Source organism: Blennius ocellaris (assembly GCF_963422515.1).
Source record: "Blennius ocellaris genome assembly, chromosome: 21".
NCBI classification, from domain to species: Eukaryota; Metazoa; Chordata; class Actinopteri; order Blenniiformes; family Blenniidae; genus Blennius; species Blennius ocellaris.
The window spans coordinates 10148372-10164677 of NC_137670.1; the positions used below are offsets into that span (position 1 = coordinate 10148372).

The following is a 16306-nucleotide window of genomic DNA, read 5'->3' on the forward strand; positions in this document are numbered from 1 at the left end:
AAGATGCAGAGAGAGATGGGGCTTTTTTGTCGATCAGGGCTGCGTGGAACTAGACAATATCTTCTTCTTTTTTTACGCTTTAAAGGACTTCTGTCCTGTAACCGAACACCCAAAACACAAAGAAAGGTTTGCATTTTCACTTGAAAACGTTGTGGTGTAAACAGAGCCTTAGCATACAGAAACGCTAACCTCAGTCATGCAATTGGAAACGAAAATAAAAAAACGTGTTGATGCCACAGTGGCGTGAATCCCACAACATGCTGATCAAAAATTAGAATTACCAGCAGAAATGTGTCTCTTTGACTTACTGAAAGTATGAAGCCCACGTTTTTTTTCTTCCCTCAAACCTAATTAGCAGACAATTCGTCCTTAATCCAGCTTATATTTGAGAAAGTTATCGCAAATTTCCCCGTAACTAGATTTTCCCGACATGCTGATGAGTACCATATAAATGCACATTCATCCATTCATGTTCTATACTCCTTGATCCCCCTTAAAGTTGAAGACAGCTCTGAGCAAAGGCAGGGTACACATGAGAGATCACCAGAGCAAACAAGGTTTTGCAGTATCTTGCCTATTGACACTATGAAACGACGCCATGGGGGGATCAAACCGCCAGCGTTTCGATTGCACGACTCCTCGCAATGAAATCCACTCGTCATCAATCTGGCACATTTTCGGGGGACTGAAGATACAAGCTACAGTATCGAGAAGGGAAGTGAGGGAAACCTGCTCCTCAGATGTAGATGAGATACTAGATTACATGCCAAAGTGGGCACTGAATAGTCCTGAGGGGCCACTTTAAAAACGAGGGCCTCTTTGGAGAGCGGAGCGCACTGTTCCCACAGCACAGGAAAGACTCGGACGTTCACCACTTGCTAAAAACCCATCAGGCCTTACTTTTCCGCCATAAAGTTGACATTCCTGAAGGAAAATAGCAACATATACAAGCACTGAGGAAAATAAAACAAAACGTCATTAAGGATGATGTATTTTTTTCTCCTCGACTTCTCACAGGCTGGTCAGTGAAGAACGGCTTTCTTTGTTCTTCTTGAAATGAATGTGGCGAAAACGTTCATCACCGAACCTTCTATCGGCCATAACTAACACCCAACCTTCAGAGAATTAGCGGGAAAAATCGGCCCCTCGACACCCCCCTGATGCTGCTCACTTGTTTTGGGGGAGCAGGAAGGTGCTTCTCATTTAGCACTTGCAGCGTTTTCCTCTCAAGCTGTTTCTCTGCAGATAAAAAAATAAAGAAATAAAACGACATGCCGTTTCTCTCGAGCCTGCAAGCCTTTGAACGCACAGCCGTTACTATGGGCTGTTGCTTTGAGACACGGTGAAGCAGAGCAAAGGCTGTTCACATGTCAAGACGGCAGTTGAGTTCCAGAACGGCAAGGATCATCCCAACCACTTGAGTGCGAGGATTCATCTTCTCACTCACCTTTTATTGACGACATGAACTCGTATTGCTTTTATTGTACACACAACTGGGAAGACCATCCTGCTTAAATACTAGTCGAATACATTTGTTCGCATGCTAATGTTGCTCTATTTATAATGATGCCATTCTAAACTATATTTAGGATATTGCTAGCCACTGCAGCTTATTGCCGATTATTAATAGATAAAAAAAAATAGATATACATTTGTAGAGCATAAAAAGAGCTGTTTCAGTGTTTTGTTTTGTTTTTTTTTTTAAATAGAATTGTTCTTGAGTTTTGTGTCTAACGATGACATACTGTGTCATCCCTCATGTAGAAGAGACGAGTGATGCTGTGAACTGACTGGGTCAGTTTCTGCTGCACAAAAAAAAATAAAAATATCACACTAGTTTTGCAGTTGAAAGCAGCGTGAACAAGCAACTTTCCACCTTCCCTCTGTCAGTTAACACTCAACGCTCCCCTTTCTGCAGTGACTTTGAATCAATGCTCGCGTGCCATTTTAAAAGGCCTTTTGTATTTATTCCCAAGTAGAAAAACTAAAGTATTTCTTAATCCTTAAAGTTTTGCATCATTTCCATTACCCGCTGAATTTGACGACTGTAAGACGAACTTGTCTCAAGAACCGTGGGACTTTCGAAAAGCTCAAATTCACAGAGCATTGTGCCCACTTCCAAAAACAGATTTTGCAAATCATGTGGACAGGCTAAACGATCTCAGTTCCTTTTTAGCATGTTCGGACAATGTCTCCGTTCCATGTGCTTTAACATACTGGTGTGCGTCAGGAGACACATGAGACGAGAACAGAGGAGCTCAAAATCAACCGAAGCTTTACATGTGACGGTGGTAAGTGACAATAATGCATCTCTATTTTGTAAAGTTGGTTCGTTATTACAAAAGTAATTTTAGTGTGGTTCAGCTCTGTGGTCAGGACCAAAGTTTGCACTCTTGACATTTGATACTTGACAAAGCATGTGTTCAGATCTGTTTGGCAATATGTTTGGTCTTCAGTTGATTCTTCCTCAAAGAGATTAATGTAGACTGTGCAGAAGCGAGCGTGGGAAAGTCTATATTTAAACATTTCTTTTCATTGAAATTAAGAAAAACAACATTTTTATAGGTTTGAAATACTCAAATTGTCAAAAAAAATTTAAATATTTTCTTTCGGACTTTGGAAATTCTCATTTTCTTTCCTTCACATATATTTCATATATGATGTCTTTACAGTTATCAATATCAGTAGCTGATAGGGGAATGACCAGGATGGCGTTTGTGGAATTTGGTGCAGTTTTATTTCAAGTCATAGCACAACTGGTACGTAGATCCTCTCTGTAACAACAGAGGGTTAGAGTCAGGAATGCCCCCCCCCCCCACCTGTCAGCTGTGACACACACACACACACACACACACACACACACACACACACACACACACACACACACACACACACACACACACACACACACACACACACACACACACACACACACACACACACACGCTCCACAAAGGATTTCATCTGGTCTTGTCCAATTACACAATCTCTCTCTCTCTCTCCGTTACATCATAACTGCCATTGTCCTCCCAATATCCTCCCGCTAATACAGACTAGAAGTTATTGTTTATCTGAAAATGCATCTGCGTTCGGGGGCAAGTGGTGTCAAATCGGAAGAATATTAAACATTCTTCATTTGTTCTCAAGTACTTAAAAGAGAGAGAGATTAAAGTTTGGTGGACATTTTCCTTTTCATTCTCATCACTTACCTGGATTTAAAAAAAAAGTTGATAAAATCTGTAAGTTTTGTTTTGTTTACATTTTGTTTTATCAGCTGTGATATTTCTCGCTCTCTCTCCCTGAGAACATATAACTCAAAGTTTGGTTCTCGTCATTAAATGTTGCTCTGGTTCACAGTCTGGTTTTACAGTTTGTCCGGTGTGTTTTTTGGTCTAAATTAGTCAGTGGTCATGGTATAACGACGACTCTCTGGGTTACACTTAAGATTCAGGCATTTGCATGTGCACTTGAAAGAGTCTCCTTGTTTTTCTTACTCTGACATTTTGACACTTGGTGGTTTGGTGGCCAACTTGAGGGCTGGTTTTGGCCCATGAGCTTTATGTGTTGACACCCCTGGGTTCAGGATTGCAATATGACATACGTTACAGAAGTACACAGCTTTTTCTACACTGTTTGTTCGACTCATTTATATTTAGGGCGCAACGTTTCTTGTATGTTGTCACAGACCACAGTTTCACACCACGAGCCATGTTCGCCAGGTACTCTACAAGCAGTCACAGCGACGATGCTCGTGCACGCCTATCGTCTATCCGTCAGTGCACAACTTCCTCTATTTCCACAGTTGAAATAGTTGGGTTTTTTTGTCGGGGTCGGATAAATGAGACTGAACTTTGCATGTCAGTCTGTTTGGAAAAAACAAACACAAAATGAGGAAACTCCAATGGGCTTAGTGAGGATATTTATGGTACCGTCTGCACAATATTTAATCCCACCAATAAGTGGAAATCTTCGTGGTAAAATAAGCTGATCTAAATAGAGCTTTTATTTATTTTTTTTTATTCACAGTTCTAAAACAGTGTGTAGCATGTAGCCTCAGAGTGCCGAGGCCGAAGCATTGGCCGTGTGTAATTTGACGTCAGCTTCACCAACTTCGACAGCTGGCTGATGAAATGTCGCGGCGTTCTCGTGGTAACAAAGTCAGCGGAGGCGCGTCGGCCTTTAGAAGAGCACTTGTGACCTCCTCTCTATTGCTGTGTCTGCTCTCACGCTGACAATTCACAACTCCCATCAGAATCTGTCTGAGCTACATTCATCAATCCCCCCACCCCCCTCTCTCTCTCCCCCTCCCACCCCGCGCAGCACTGAAAAGCCCGGCAGCCTTTCACGAACAGCGGAGGAGTCTGGAGCGAGCGCGGGTGAGTGTTCAGAGCACTAATCTCCCTTTTTGAGGAGCGTGAGGCTTTTGCAAACATCCAAATCTTCCAGTGCAAAAGGCAAGTTTCAGCATCATCTCCCCGTTATTCAATTCCTCGAGTGGAGATGTTACTTGACTACATTAGATTTGAAATATGATGCATCATGCCTGATATTGGGCAATTGTTTGAGATTTTGCAGTGGTATTACAACCACTTCCTGTTTAGTTTTTAAGAGTTTCATGACAAAATGACAAGAGCCGCATATAATTAAAGAACTTCCCCCCCCCAAAAAACATGAATAATATCACTTTTTAGCTGAAAAAGGTGTATTGCAGCGACACCGAGGTTAAGTATGTAATAGTTGGGGTTAAGCGTAATTGAGTGTGTTTGTGGCCTTTGACGCTGATGTAGAATACAGGAGTTTGCTATTTTGAGCCACGCAGCAGACCGGTCACTACTGTAGGCCCTTGAGCAAGACCCTAAACCCGTAGCATCTCCCCGGAGCGCCATAATGCATAATGTAGAGTTTCCCCAAGGGATGAAAAAAGTAGTATGATGATGATGATGATGATGATGATGATTGTATGACTATAATTGCTGCAAGTTGTAGGATGTAAAATCAAAGGTATGCCACCTCCATGCATTAGGTGGCAGCAGTGAGTCTTTTTAGTTTCTGTCAGATATTTTTGTTATTAATCAGCTGCACATTTCCTCATTAGACCGAGGACCAGGTTTACCTATTTCACTTATTATCAGTTTAGTTTTGAATTAAAATATTTGTTTAAATCTTTGTTTTTTTCCCCTCCATTGCATAATCGTACAGCGCCGGTGTAGAAAGCCCTGCATTAGCTTGTGTATTTATTGTTTTTCATGCTCCGCCCACCAGACCGAGGACTACCTGAAGAGGAAGATCCGGAGTCGTCCCGAGCGCTCTGAGCTGGTCAGGATGCACATTCTGGAGGGTGAGTTTCAATATTCCAGCTAAATCCTTACTTTATACCCCACTGACACAACAACAATGAGTGAAAACACAGGACCTTTGACAATTTGGCCACGGTCTGTTCTCCAGTGTGAACACAAATTAAGGAAGTGCAAAAACAGCCCTGAAATTTTCAGAAAGCGGACTTCCTACCGAGCCGTTCTGAGTAGATCCGCAGCAACAGGCACACATGGGAAGTCATATAAGTGTTTGGCAAACTTTGTTTCTGACACGGAGGCAACAAGGTGTGCAAACTCACTTTTTGCGATGTTATCCAGTTTCTGCTACACGTTAGAATAAAAACAAAAACAAAAACAAAATCCCCTCATGATTATTCTCATGCTTGTCATCTTGCCCCCCCCCCCCTCCACAGAGACGTCAGCAGAGCCGTCTCTGCAAGCCAAGCAGCTGCAGCTCAAACGTGCACGTCTGGCGGACGACCTCAACGACAAGATTTCTCACCGACCGGGTCCCATCGAGCTGGTGCACAAGAACATCCTGTCCGTCAACTGCACTACGGCAGACTCACCGCTGGGTAAGAACTTTCTCCTCACAGCATCTCACCGCTCGTCTGATTCCTCATCGAGTCGCCTCCTCGCTTAAAGGAAAAACATTCGGATGAGTTTATATTTATATATATTGGTAATTATTACATTAAGTGCAATACATTAATTTCACCACCAGGGGTGCACTTTTGTCTGTGTGGTGTGGCGGATCAGTTCAGGTGATCAGGATATTACTACACGGATGTACAAATTAGTCTACATTGATGATAATTTCTAGAATTTGACAAGTTATTCTGATCATAACATGAACTAGCCGACTATATTTTTTAATTCCAGGCGACTTCTACACTATTGTGTTTTATATGTTTTTTCCCCCTCGTCATGATACAAATAGGATAAAGATTCTTTTTTCCGTACAATAATGTAAGGAAGCCACATTACAAGACACTTCCTCTTTGTATTTTTTTCAATATAAAGTGTCCTTATTTCATCAATTTACAGAGAGATACTGCAAATCAGGTGTAGAAAATCAAATAATGCACACAACTTGGTCCAGGTGTGCTTAAAAACACACTCGGCAGCATGCAAACACAACATCTGGGTGTATTAACGCGGCGAATTACCGAGCAGGAACCATCACATCCATTAAGACCAGGTCCAGCGAGAGTTCCATAGGTTACACAGCGGCTTCGTTTAGACATAGTCCTGTTTTGAAACACGAGATGCAGAACATACAGAGTTGTATAACTTCTCTAAAATTAGTCAGAGCAGATTGCTAAACAGCAGTGACTTTGTTCGACTGTTGCACATTACGAGGAAAGCGGAGACCGAGCTGTTGTTTCCTGTGACCCGGCTGCAGGGACGATTCTGTCGAGTTTGTATTGGGTGCGTTGTCCGGCGGAAAGTGTGAACATTTCTGCTCCGTCACAGATTCCCCGAAGGGCGCCGGGGGAGAGAGCTCGTCTTTAGACGAGGACAGCAGCGACGCTCTCTCGCCGGACCAGCTGACCAATCACGACTCTCCGCTAAGTGCCGTCCCCCAGCTGTCCCCTCCCGACGTGCCCTCCCCGAACGGGGACGTTTCACCCCCGCAGGTATTATGGCAGCGTGTTACAGTGACAATACACTGGTGGGGATAAACGGGCGATTCCACACAGTAAAGTGAATGAGCGACAAACGTCAGCACACGGTTAACTCAAGTGTTGTCTGCTGATCAGTTGGTCACACAGCCGCCTCCACCACCGCCTCCACCACCGCCTCCTCCACCGCCTCCCCCACAACTCAACGGGTTCGACTCCTCTCCGCTCCCCAAAATGACAAATGGGACAATTCTGACCTCCCGGCCTTCTGGACAGGTCAAGGTGAGCTGATCTTTTTTTTTTTTTTAACAGAATCCTCCATAATTTCCGAAACATTGAAGTCCTAATCTCCGTTTGGGGAACAGCTGGAACAGACTAACCCTACCCCATCTATCATTTTGCTCGTTGTCCTCCCCCCCACTAACCTCATTTCTTACGGCCTTCTGTCTGCAGTCTCAGGCTAAGACGAGCTCAGACCGTCCTCCGCACAGATCGAAGAAAGCAAAGGACAACAAACCCAAGGTCAGCCACGTCCTCCTCTCATTTCCATTTCAGCCCACACTGATACCGGATTTACTGCTTCAACTGTGAGCGGGCATAAATTATGAAGAGCTTCTCCCGTGGAGGCAGCCGTCGCCATCGTTTTCAGACAGCACTTTAGTTTTGAAGAATTTAGATCGCTCCCAAAACAGATTGAGGAAAAGGGCTTCTTACTTTTTGTTTGTTTGTTTTAATGCGTCTTCGTTTAAAATTGAAAGCTCGGACCTGTTCCCTTCTCTCGCTTTTAGGTTTCATTCTGATTATTTGAGAGTCGTACGAGGAGAAGTGTGAGGTGAAAGAGGAATAGACACAGTTGAGCTTCGGTGTCGTCATACCAGAATAACAGAAGTTGTTGTTATTCATGTCATTAGTAGGATTTCTACATTTAGTGACTATAAAGGCACTTCACAATCTTATATAAGAAAACATTTAAGTGCTGTTGTTTATGTCTGGTCTCATTTGTCTGCGGATGTGGTGTGATTTTGGCTTGTGACTGTGAATTTTAACAGAGAATTCACTTTCCTCTGAGGTTCTTGGAATTAATTGCGGCATTTGAAAAGCACTCGCGTCACCTCTGGCCGTTACGGCAGAGGCATGCAGCTCCCAGGGCTTAATGCATTTCGAATGCCTGTCATTAAGTTGTGTTAAACCGAGACGGGATAAAATCCTTCATGCTGATGCGCTCAAGTCACCTCTGCACCATGTCTCCGTCTGGCTGCAGGTGAAGAAGCTGAAATACCATCAGTACATCCCTCCGGACCAGAAGGCCGACAAGGAGCGTCCGCCTCAGATGGACTCGTCCTACGCCAAGCTCCTCCAGCAGCAGCAGCTCTTCCTGCAGCTGCAGATCCTCAGTCAGCAGCAGCAGCACTACAACTACCACACCATCCTGCCCGCCCCGCCCAAGTGAGTGTGGGGCGCGGCGGCTTGACAGTGTTATCTTATTGCGAAATGTTCTCGCTCCTCCACACGTCAAGCAATCAGTTACTGTGCAAGAAGCACTCGGTGCCCACAGGCGATGTAATGAAATGCATTCTACTCGGTAATCTGCGCGGACCGCTTCACCTCAGCGCCGCGAGTTCAATAACATGCTTTGCGCGAGAGACATTATATTGAAATCCGAAGCAACTTAATACCCCGACATATTGTTGGGGCAGTTTTTGTACCACAGAGTGGAGCAGTGAGTCACTTTCAGTCTGTAGAGAGCGACTCTTTCTTGAAGATATTTGCACTTGATGAAAATGAATAATGAGAGCAAAGAAGTCTTCACGGATGTCGCAAACTTGTTTTGCCAGTTGAGCTAATGTACGACAACTGGTTGGTTCAATGAGGGTTAGGGTTAGGGTTACGTATTATGTCCAAAATCAAAATCAGGGAATAAATAACAAAGAGAACTCCACTCATGACTTTCAGAGTCTTCAACTCTTGTTGTCAACTCTTGTACCACAAGATGGTGTCATGAGTTACTCTAGTCTTTCAAACAAAACTCTTGGATATACATGGAAGGCAAAGAGCTGATGGAAGTAATCTCAGGCCCCCCCCCCCCCCCCCCCGTGTAACACAACGTGTTCAAGCGCATTTTGTCTTTTCCAGGCCCCAAACAGAACAGCCCCCCTCGACCAACTCTGGCCCCTCCCCCTCCCGCAGCATCCACGCCCCCAGCACGCCCACCACCCCCACCAGTCAGAGCGGGACGGCCCGTCAGAACCAAAAGGCCCCTGGAGGAGCCAAGCCAGCCTCTCTGCCAGCCAACCTGGATGAGTTCAAAGTAATTTGCACGGTTTTCTGCATTTCAAGAAGTCACAGTTCTAATCCCAAAAATACAAAAAGCTTTTTCTTTGCAATGACATTTTTCAGATGCACCTCTATATTTGATCCAAACTTTTTTTTTTTTTTTTAGGAATGATTTTGCATTTCAAAATGAACAAGAATAAATCAAAGCACTTAATTTCAGTAATGTGAGCCTCGTAACGTTCAGCTCAGCCTCCTCGCACTCACACAAACCTTCATATTTTATTTTTTTTCCCCTGCTGTGCGCGAACTGATGCGGTTTCTCGTCCTCCAGGTCGCCGAGTTGAAACAAGAACTGAAACTGCGTGGCTTGACCGTCTCGGGCACCAAGAACGACCTCATCGAGAGGCTCCGCAACTACCAAGAGCAGAATGGCGGCGGGGCGGCGAGGAGTGGCACGGGTCAGCCGGGCGCTGCCACCGCAGCCACCGGCATCGGCGCGTCTTCCCCAGCCACGGTTTCAGGACACGACCAGCAGTCGGTCGAGGGCGGGTTCAAGTTGAATCTGTCCTCGTTGGCCCAAGTGGTGCCGGGGCGGGTGATGCGCTTCGGAAGCACCAGCTCCAGCCCTCCGGTGTCGCCGACTCCGTCGGAGAGGTCGTTGGCGGGGATGAGCCCTGACGAGACCAGCTGTAACGGAGACATGTTTGGAGAAATGGTGAGACCTGCATGTTAAATCCTTGTGGCATCGATAAAGCGTCTACTCCACTCAAATCAGGGCAATGTTTTTGACCTGGAAACTGGAGGAAATCTTGATGGGGACACCGGATTTGATTATTTGAGCAGCAAACTTGTGTCTTCATTTTTAAACATTCAGGATTTGATATTTAGAAATTGGCAAATAACCCATTCTATGTCACTATAATGTGTAATTATGTCTGTTTTCAAACTGTTCACGAAATATGTGTTTGTAAATGCTTGAGAATAACCGGCCCCCTCCTTGTCGCTGGTGTCCTCCAGGTGAGCTCCCCCCTGACTCAGCTCACCCTCCATCCGTCTCCTCAGCAGTCCCCTCTCTCGCAGACGCTGTCTGTGGTGAAAGAGGAGAGCCAGAGCTCCTGCAGTCTGTCCAAGTCCTCACCGGCGTCTGTCCAGCCCGCCGAGCCCCCGTGTGGAGCAGCCATGGACACATCCTGCATGGACAAGGACCAGATGCTCCAGGAGAAAGACAAACAGATCGAGGAGCTGACGCGGATGCTCCGGCAGAAGCAGAGGCTGGTGGAGACCCTCCGGTCCCAGCTGGAGCAGGGCAAGATGGCCGGTGGAGTGGTGGTGAAGAAGGAGGGAAGCGAGAAGGGCAGAGCGTCCTCGGAGCTGAAGCTTCAGACGCTACTGAAAGCCTCAGCCGTTCAGTCCGCGTCGCTCTCGAATGGCATCATGCTGAAGGTGAAGAAAGAAGTGGAGCCTGAGGAAGACATGGAGGGAGTGGCGGAGGAGACCACGGCGAAGAGGGCGGCCCAGCCCATGCAGTGCTCGCAGGAGACCCTGCTCAGGCTGCAGCAGATTCATCGGCTGCAGGTCCAACAAGCCGAACAACAGAAGCAGCAGTCGAAGCCGCAGCAGCAGAAGACCTCGGAGGCCAAGATGACGCCTCAAAAGCAGCAGCAGCAGCAGAAGAAACAGGCTCAGATCCTGCTGCAGCAGCAGCAGCAGCTGCAGCAGCTCATCATACAGCAGACGCAGCAGAAACAGCTGCTGGCCCAGCAGAAGTTGGCCCAGCAGAAACTGGCGCAGCAGAACCAGCTCAAACAGAGCCCGGCCCAGCCTCAGCAGAAGAGCCAGGTCCAGCTGAAGCAGGTTCAGGTGCAGATCCAGAGCCAGACGAATCTGAAGCCTGCAGCAACCCCGAGCCAGCAGAGGAGGCAACAGAGGCAGCAGCAGAAACAGCAGCCGGCAGCCGCCACCACCACCACGCAACCGGTGAGGAGATGTTGATCCGATGTTGTTCAACCACAAAACAAATAATCTAGAAGCGGTTTAGAAGATGAGAGCAAATAGAAGGAAGCAGCAGGTCACCTATGCAATCAGATTAGTGTGTTGTCACGTTGATCTCACCGACTTCCAGTACTTCCCCTAAAAAAACAGTTAAATAAATGAATTGCAATTAGAGGTTGAAGCTGATCCCAACTGACTCAGGATGCAGGATACAGAGCACTCACATCCACACTGACAGACCATTTCAAGCTACAAATGAACCTCAAATCCATGTCTTTGCACCGAGGTAGAAAATCCACACACGCAGAAAGAACATGCAACCCGAACCTGCACAGAAAAGGCAAAGCTAAAAGTAAGAAATTCAAATAGGAAAAGACTGAAAGAACAAATTTCCTTTTGCTCTCACAGTGAATTATCTTTTTTTTAAATAGAAGAATTGATAAACAAGTGTTTGTAGTTTAAATAATTCTACCTCATTTGAAAGGTCCGACTGATCCCTTCTAACATTGTCTGTGCCAAAAAAAAAAAAAAATCTGCATATCGGTCAAATAGTGACACCTACTGTTTGCTGTGTGCATTTCCAGGTGACTCCTGTCGTCATCAACCAACAGAACAGCACTTCTCCCCACACCCAAGCCATCTCGTTAGACCTCCTCAAGGCCAGCGGCACGCCCACCCTGGTGACCGACAGCAACGGAAACCACTACCTGATCGCACTCACCAGCCACACGCCAGACGGACACAACGGAGTGTCGCCATTGGCCAAAACCAACGGACGCATCACTCTGCAGGTACAGCCACTGTGGATCACGGTGTTTAAGGCGCGACAATGAAAGCGAAAATATTAATCAGCAATTTTTTGTTGTTGTTGTTTTGTTTTTTTAAAGCGGTTACAGTCGACTCCCAGTAAACTCCCCAGCGCTGTCAGCCAATCCAAAGAGCAGCCAGAGACCGAGGCGGTGAACCAACCAATCAAAAAGGTACAACACACACTCAGACCATTTCACCACCAGAGGTATCAACTTACAACAATGCCTAATGTTGGCAAGTTTCCCACTTTTTTTTTTCTCCCCCTCCCTATTGCAAACAGTTGTGGTTATTGTACTTCTCTCAGGTCCGTCCGGAATGAAGGGCTTCTTTTTTTCTGGTCATAATTCAACACATAGAAAATACTAATACTGTTCACTATACCTGACCAAGAAAAGGAAAAGGCTGAAGCCAGCAGCTTGTTTATGTCAATCCTATTACTTGCAAACGAAAAAACCCCAATGCAACAAACCCAGCAATTATATAGACAGCAACCCGATAAATGATGCTACTTGTTGTCGACCTCCTGCTGCTTCAATAAGTCACTTTTTTTGTCTCGCAGTAACCACAATCCGCCACAAGAGGTCGCCACTCGTGCAAAATGTGTTGAGTCATGAAATGCTTAAAAAGTCTGTTATGGCTCTCGTCTCATCCACATTTGCCCCCACCCCGTTCCTCAGGAGCAGAAGACGAGGCTCCACCAGGATGCCAACGGCGGGCCGCCGCCCAGCCAGCCCGTCACGGCTCCGCCCAGCCTGCAGCCGTTCTTCCACGACGCCTCGGACACGGAGAGCCAGAGCAGCTTGATGTCGTCCCTCAAGGTAGCGGCGGCGGCGGCGCGTCCTCTCCCGGCCGCCAGCATGTGACCTCCACCTCATTAAACTGTTTCTCCTTGTTTCTTCTCTCCTCTTGCTTCACCTCTTCATCACGCCACCCACGCAGAGAGAGGCGGCGTGTCCGTCGTACGACCGCCACACACTCTTCACCCCCCCCTCTCCCAAACCCACCGCCTCCCCTCCTCCTCAGCGCTCCACAGTACGTCCTCCTTTCTCGCCATCCCTCCTGCGGTAGCCATCTTTGTCTTCTCCCTGTCTGCGCCGCCATTCTTCACCTCCTATCACTTCTGCTGTGTCTATGCCGTATGGACTTACTTCCCAGAATGCATTGCACGACTGTCGACACATGACATTCAGAAGGGAAGGTTCCGTGAAGGCATAGATTAATTTCTACATATTTAAATGCATTTATTTGTTTTCAGGCAGGTCTTTACAACACTGGAATCCCATCAATGAATGGATGAATCCATCAAGAAAAGAAAGTCATAGGAAATTTAATCGAGAGATCAAGATTAGTTTGCAGTTTTGAGTACACAGCCATGTTAGAAATTAAGATTAAATTAAGAAATGATGGAGAAATTAAGTAAAAGAAACCTCAAGCTGAATAAAACTAACTTAATGTTAGTTCAGGTTGAGAAAAAATGTATTAAGTAGATTAAGAATATGTTTAACAAAATGACAAAAAAAAGGAAATTCAAAGATATTTCTGAAATGTCGAGAAACATTTTAGAAAGAAAAATAGTAAATGAAATAAAACATTTGGGAATGACAATGACAATTTTGCAGATCTGAAAAAAATGTGAATGAAGAAGGAATGTTGAGTATTAAAACAAAAAATGAAGAAAAGAGAACGTGATTGATGGGGAAAAAATGATGTCGAGGGGATGATGAAAGTGGAAAGAAATGAAAAGTAAATGTTGGGGATTAAGTAGAAACGCTGTTAAAGGAAGTGATAAAAGTGAAGGAGATGAAAACGGAAGCATGGAGCAGAAAAGCGTGTGTGTTTCCACCTCACTGGACACGAGAGCTGAAACGTTTCTGTGTCAGCAGGAGAACGGCGTGAACAGCCAGCAGATGGACGACCTGTTCGACATCCTGCTGAAGAGTGGAGGTAACGACCGCCGTCACTCAGGCCGAGACGCTTCCTGTGTTTCGTTGTCGCGCGTCGTTCATCTCCTCTGTCTCTTCCCAGAAATCCCCAGCTTCAGGGCCAACCCGGACCCTTCGCTCGCCCCGATTCACTCGGACCCCCCCTCCCCGTCCAGCGCCCCGTCGCCCCTCCACCTCTCTCCCCCCACCCCCACGGAGCCCCTCATCTCACCCCAGCCCGCCACGGCGTCGCCCGGCGGCGGCGGCGGCGGGCACCTGGAGGACTTCCTGGAGGGCACGACGGGCCCCTCGCTGCTCGGCATGGATTCCAACGGCGGCCTGGCGCTGTTCGACACCCTCCACACCCTGAGCACGCCCAGCATCCTGGACCAGCCCCCCTCCCCCATGGACACGTCCGACCTGGGCTTCTCCGACCACTCGGAGGGGCTGGACTTCGGCGACCCCACCCTGGACAGCATGGACTGGCTGGACATCTCCATGGTGGGCAGCGCCAGCGGCGGGGGCGGGAGCGGCGAGGGCACCAGAGGAGGAGGGGGGAGCGGCGGCGGCGGCGGCGGCGTAAGCGGAGGCACACCCGGCGACGGAGACGGGGGCACGAGTTTAGGCCCGCTGGCGCCGCACACGCCGCCAAGCGTCTTCTCGGCCGACTTCCTGGACGGCACGGACCTGCAGCTGCACTGGGAGCTGTGCCTGTAGCCGCCGGCCCGGCGCTGCACACAGACACGCGGTCGCTCACACTGTGTACAGGCTCTGTCTCTACCCACTGCACACACGCCTTCTCTATGCTGTCTGCGCCACTGCAGGGGGTCACCGGCACATGCAATCACACGCACACTCGCATGTATTTCACCCCGTCTTTGGCTGTTACTGTAGGCGAGGCCGGGAGGGGGGGGGGGGAGGAGGAGGAGTAGCTCGGTTCAGAGAATGGACTTTGAACGTGGTGGAAGTGAAGTGGACTCTTTGAATTTGGCCTCCGGGGGGAATCCTCCCAGCGGCGCCCGCTTCTCCCGCGGTCCCTCTGTCCCGGCCCTCGTTATATAACCCGGGGGGGGGGGGGATTAATAGCTGTAGGTCACCTCGACATATTTCCGTGCGACCGGTCGCGGTCCCTCTCGGGGCTCCAGTGTCGGCGCCTCCCGAACTTTGCACTTATGCTGAATCTGATTGGTTTGAAAAAGAGGGCGTTCAGGTCCCCTGCTCCCCCCCCCACCTTCAGCACCGAGCCGTCGGCGGTGTGCTGGAAAGAAAACGAAGGCAGCTGAACCTGAACCCCCCCCCCGCCCACGCTAGTCCAGAAAAAGATCAACAAAACCTCAGTGGTTGAGTGTTGCTGTTGAAATGAACCATATCAGTGGCAACAGTTGGAATAGAAGCCTCATTGGAGGCTGCTTATTATTGGTAACATTATGGTAGACCACTATGTATTGCTGTATATGGGGTGTATATTATCAATTGTCCATATGATTATTTTTCTTTGCTGGCTGCTTTTTGAGTCGAGCTCTCCAGCGGGGGAACGCGGGCTGAGGGCGGGGCTTCCAAAACACTTGGACCTTGTCTTTTTTTTTTTTTTTTTTAAAGAAAATGAAAAAAACAAACAAAAAAACAAACAAAATAAACATACTGTAAAAACTCAAAAAAGTTGCGTCTGGTTTTCTTTGACGTCACAAGAACATGATGGAAATGTCACCCAAACGTCTAAGGCAATAGCAATTCTATCTGGTGACGCAGGATTTCACTCAATTATTGTTATTCCGGGAAACGGCCACCAGAGTGCGCCATTGTGAGGGAAACGGCTTTCTTCGACTGGAACTGAAAATAATCCAGAATAGTTAGACATAAGTCAATCATGCTGGTAACGTGAAACTGTGGTGTCTTTATCTTTTAAAATATCTTGATTCCATCTTTATATTTATTGTCTATATCCATCAATCATCTATAGCAGTTTATTTTTAATAATGCAGAAATCAATTTACATTTTTGGAGGGAAGTCCAACATTGACCCATTCTTCATCATCATCTTTTTTTCCCCCAGCACAGCACTGGACTGAATCCAGCTCCACTGCCCAGTTGGATTCACTCCCTCCCTCCTCTCTATCACTTTTTAGATATGGATGGATACTTTATTCATCCCCGTGAGGAAAATCCACACACTCCAGCACATGAAGCGATTTGATGCACGGCACGCAAAACGTGCAACCAGCTCCTCCAAATCCCCGTCACACACACTCTCGGGTCCTCGGAGCAGCGTCGCCACCATCTCGTCCACAGCAGATTTTAGTCCCGAGGCCACGACACTAATTAACCACAGTGAGCTGCCGAACGTCTCCTCCGTATCCCACATCCCACT

The 16306-nt window shown here is 47.2% G+C and overlaps 1 protein-coding gene across 9 annotated transcripts in view; it reads left to right on the forward strand.

Moving 5' to 3' along the window:
• mrtfab (myocardin related transcription factor Ab) overlaps positions 1 to 15569 on the forward strand; it is a 41707-nt gene extending 26138 nt beyond the window's left edge. For 4 of the 9 annotated variants that reach the window (XM_080517363.1, XM_080517369.1, XM_080517365.1 and 1 more), the window contains 16 exons: positions 4321 to 4376; positions 5263 to 5338; positions 5729 to 5890; positions 6792 to 6955; positions 7079 to 7222; positions 7394 to 7462; positions 8202 to 8386; positions 9074 to 9248; positions 9546 to 9929; positions 10232 to 11191; positions 11791 to 11997; positions 12094 to 12186; positions 12694 to 12834; positions 12956 to 13048; positions 13897 to 13960; positions 14042 to 15569. In XM_080517363.1, the coding sequence (XP_080373489.1) occupies positions 4321 to 4376; positions 5263 to 5338; positions 5729 to 5890; positions 6792 to 6955; positions 7079 to 7222; positions 7394 to 7462; positions 8202 to 8386; positions 9074 to 9248; positions 9546 to 9929; positions 10232 to 11191; positions 11791 to 11997; positions 12094 to 12186; positions 12694 to 12834; positions 12956 to 13048; positions 13897 to 13960; positions 14042 to 14655 (3587 nt within the window). In that variant the 3' untranslated portion in view covers positions 14656 to 15569. The remainder of the gene's footprint in view (positions 1 to 4320; positions 4377 to 5262; positions 5339 to 5728; positions 5891 to 6791; positions 6956 to 7078; positions 7223 to 7393; positions 7463 to 8201; positions 8387 to 9073; positions 9249 to 9545; positions 9930 to 10231; positions 11192 to 11790; positions 11998 to 12093; positions 12187 to 12693; positions 12835 to 12955; positions 13049 to 13896; positions 13961 to 14041) is intronic. The other 5 variants (XM_080517364.1, XM_080517370.1, XM_080517367.1 and 2 more) reach the window with 3 other exon arrangements.
• Positions 15570 to 16306: the final 737 nt, after the last annotated feature.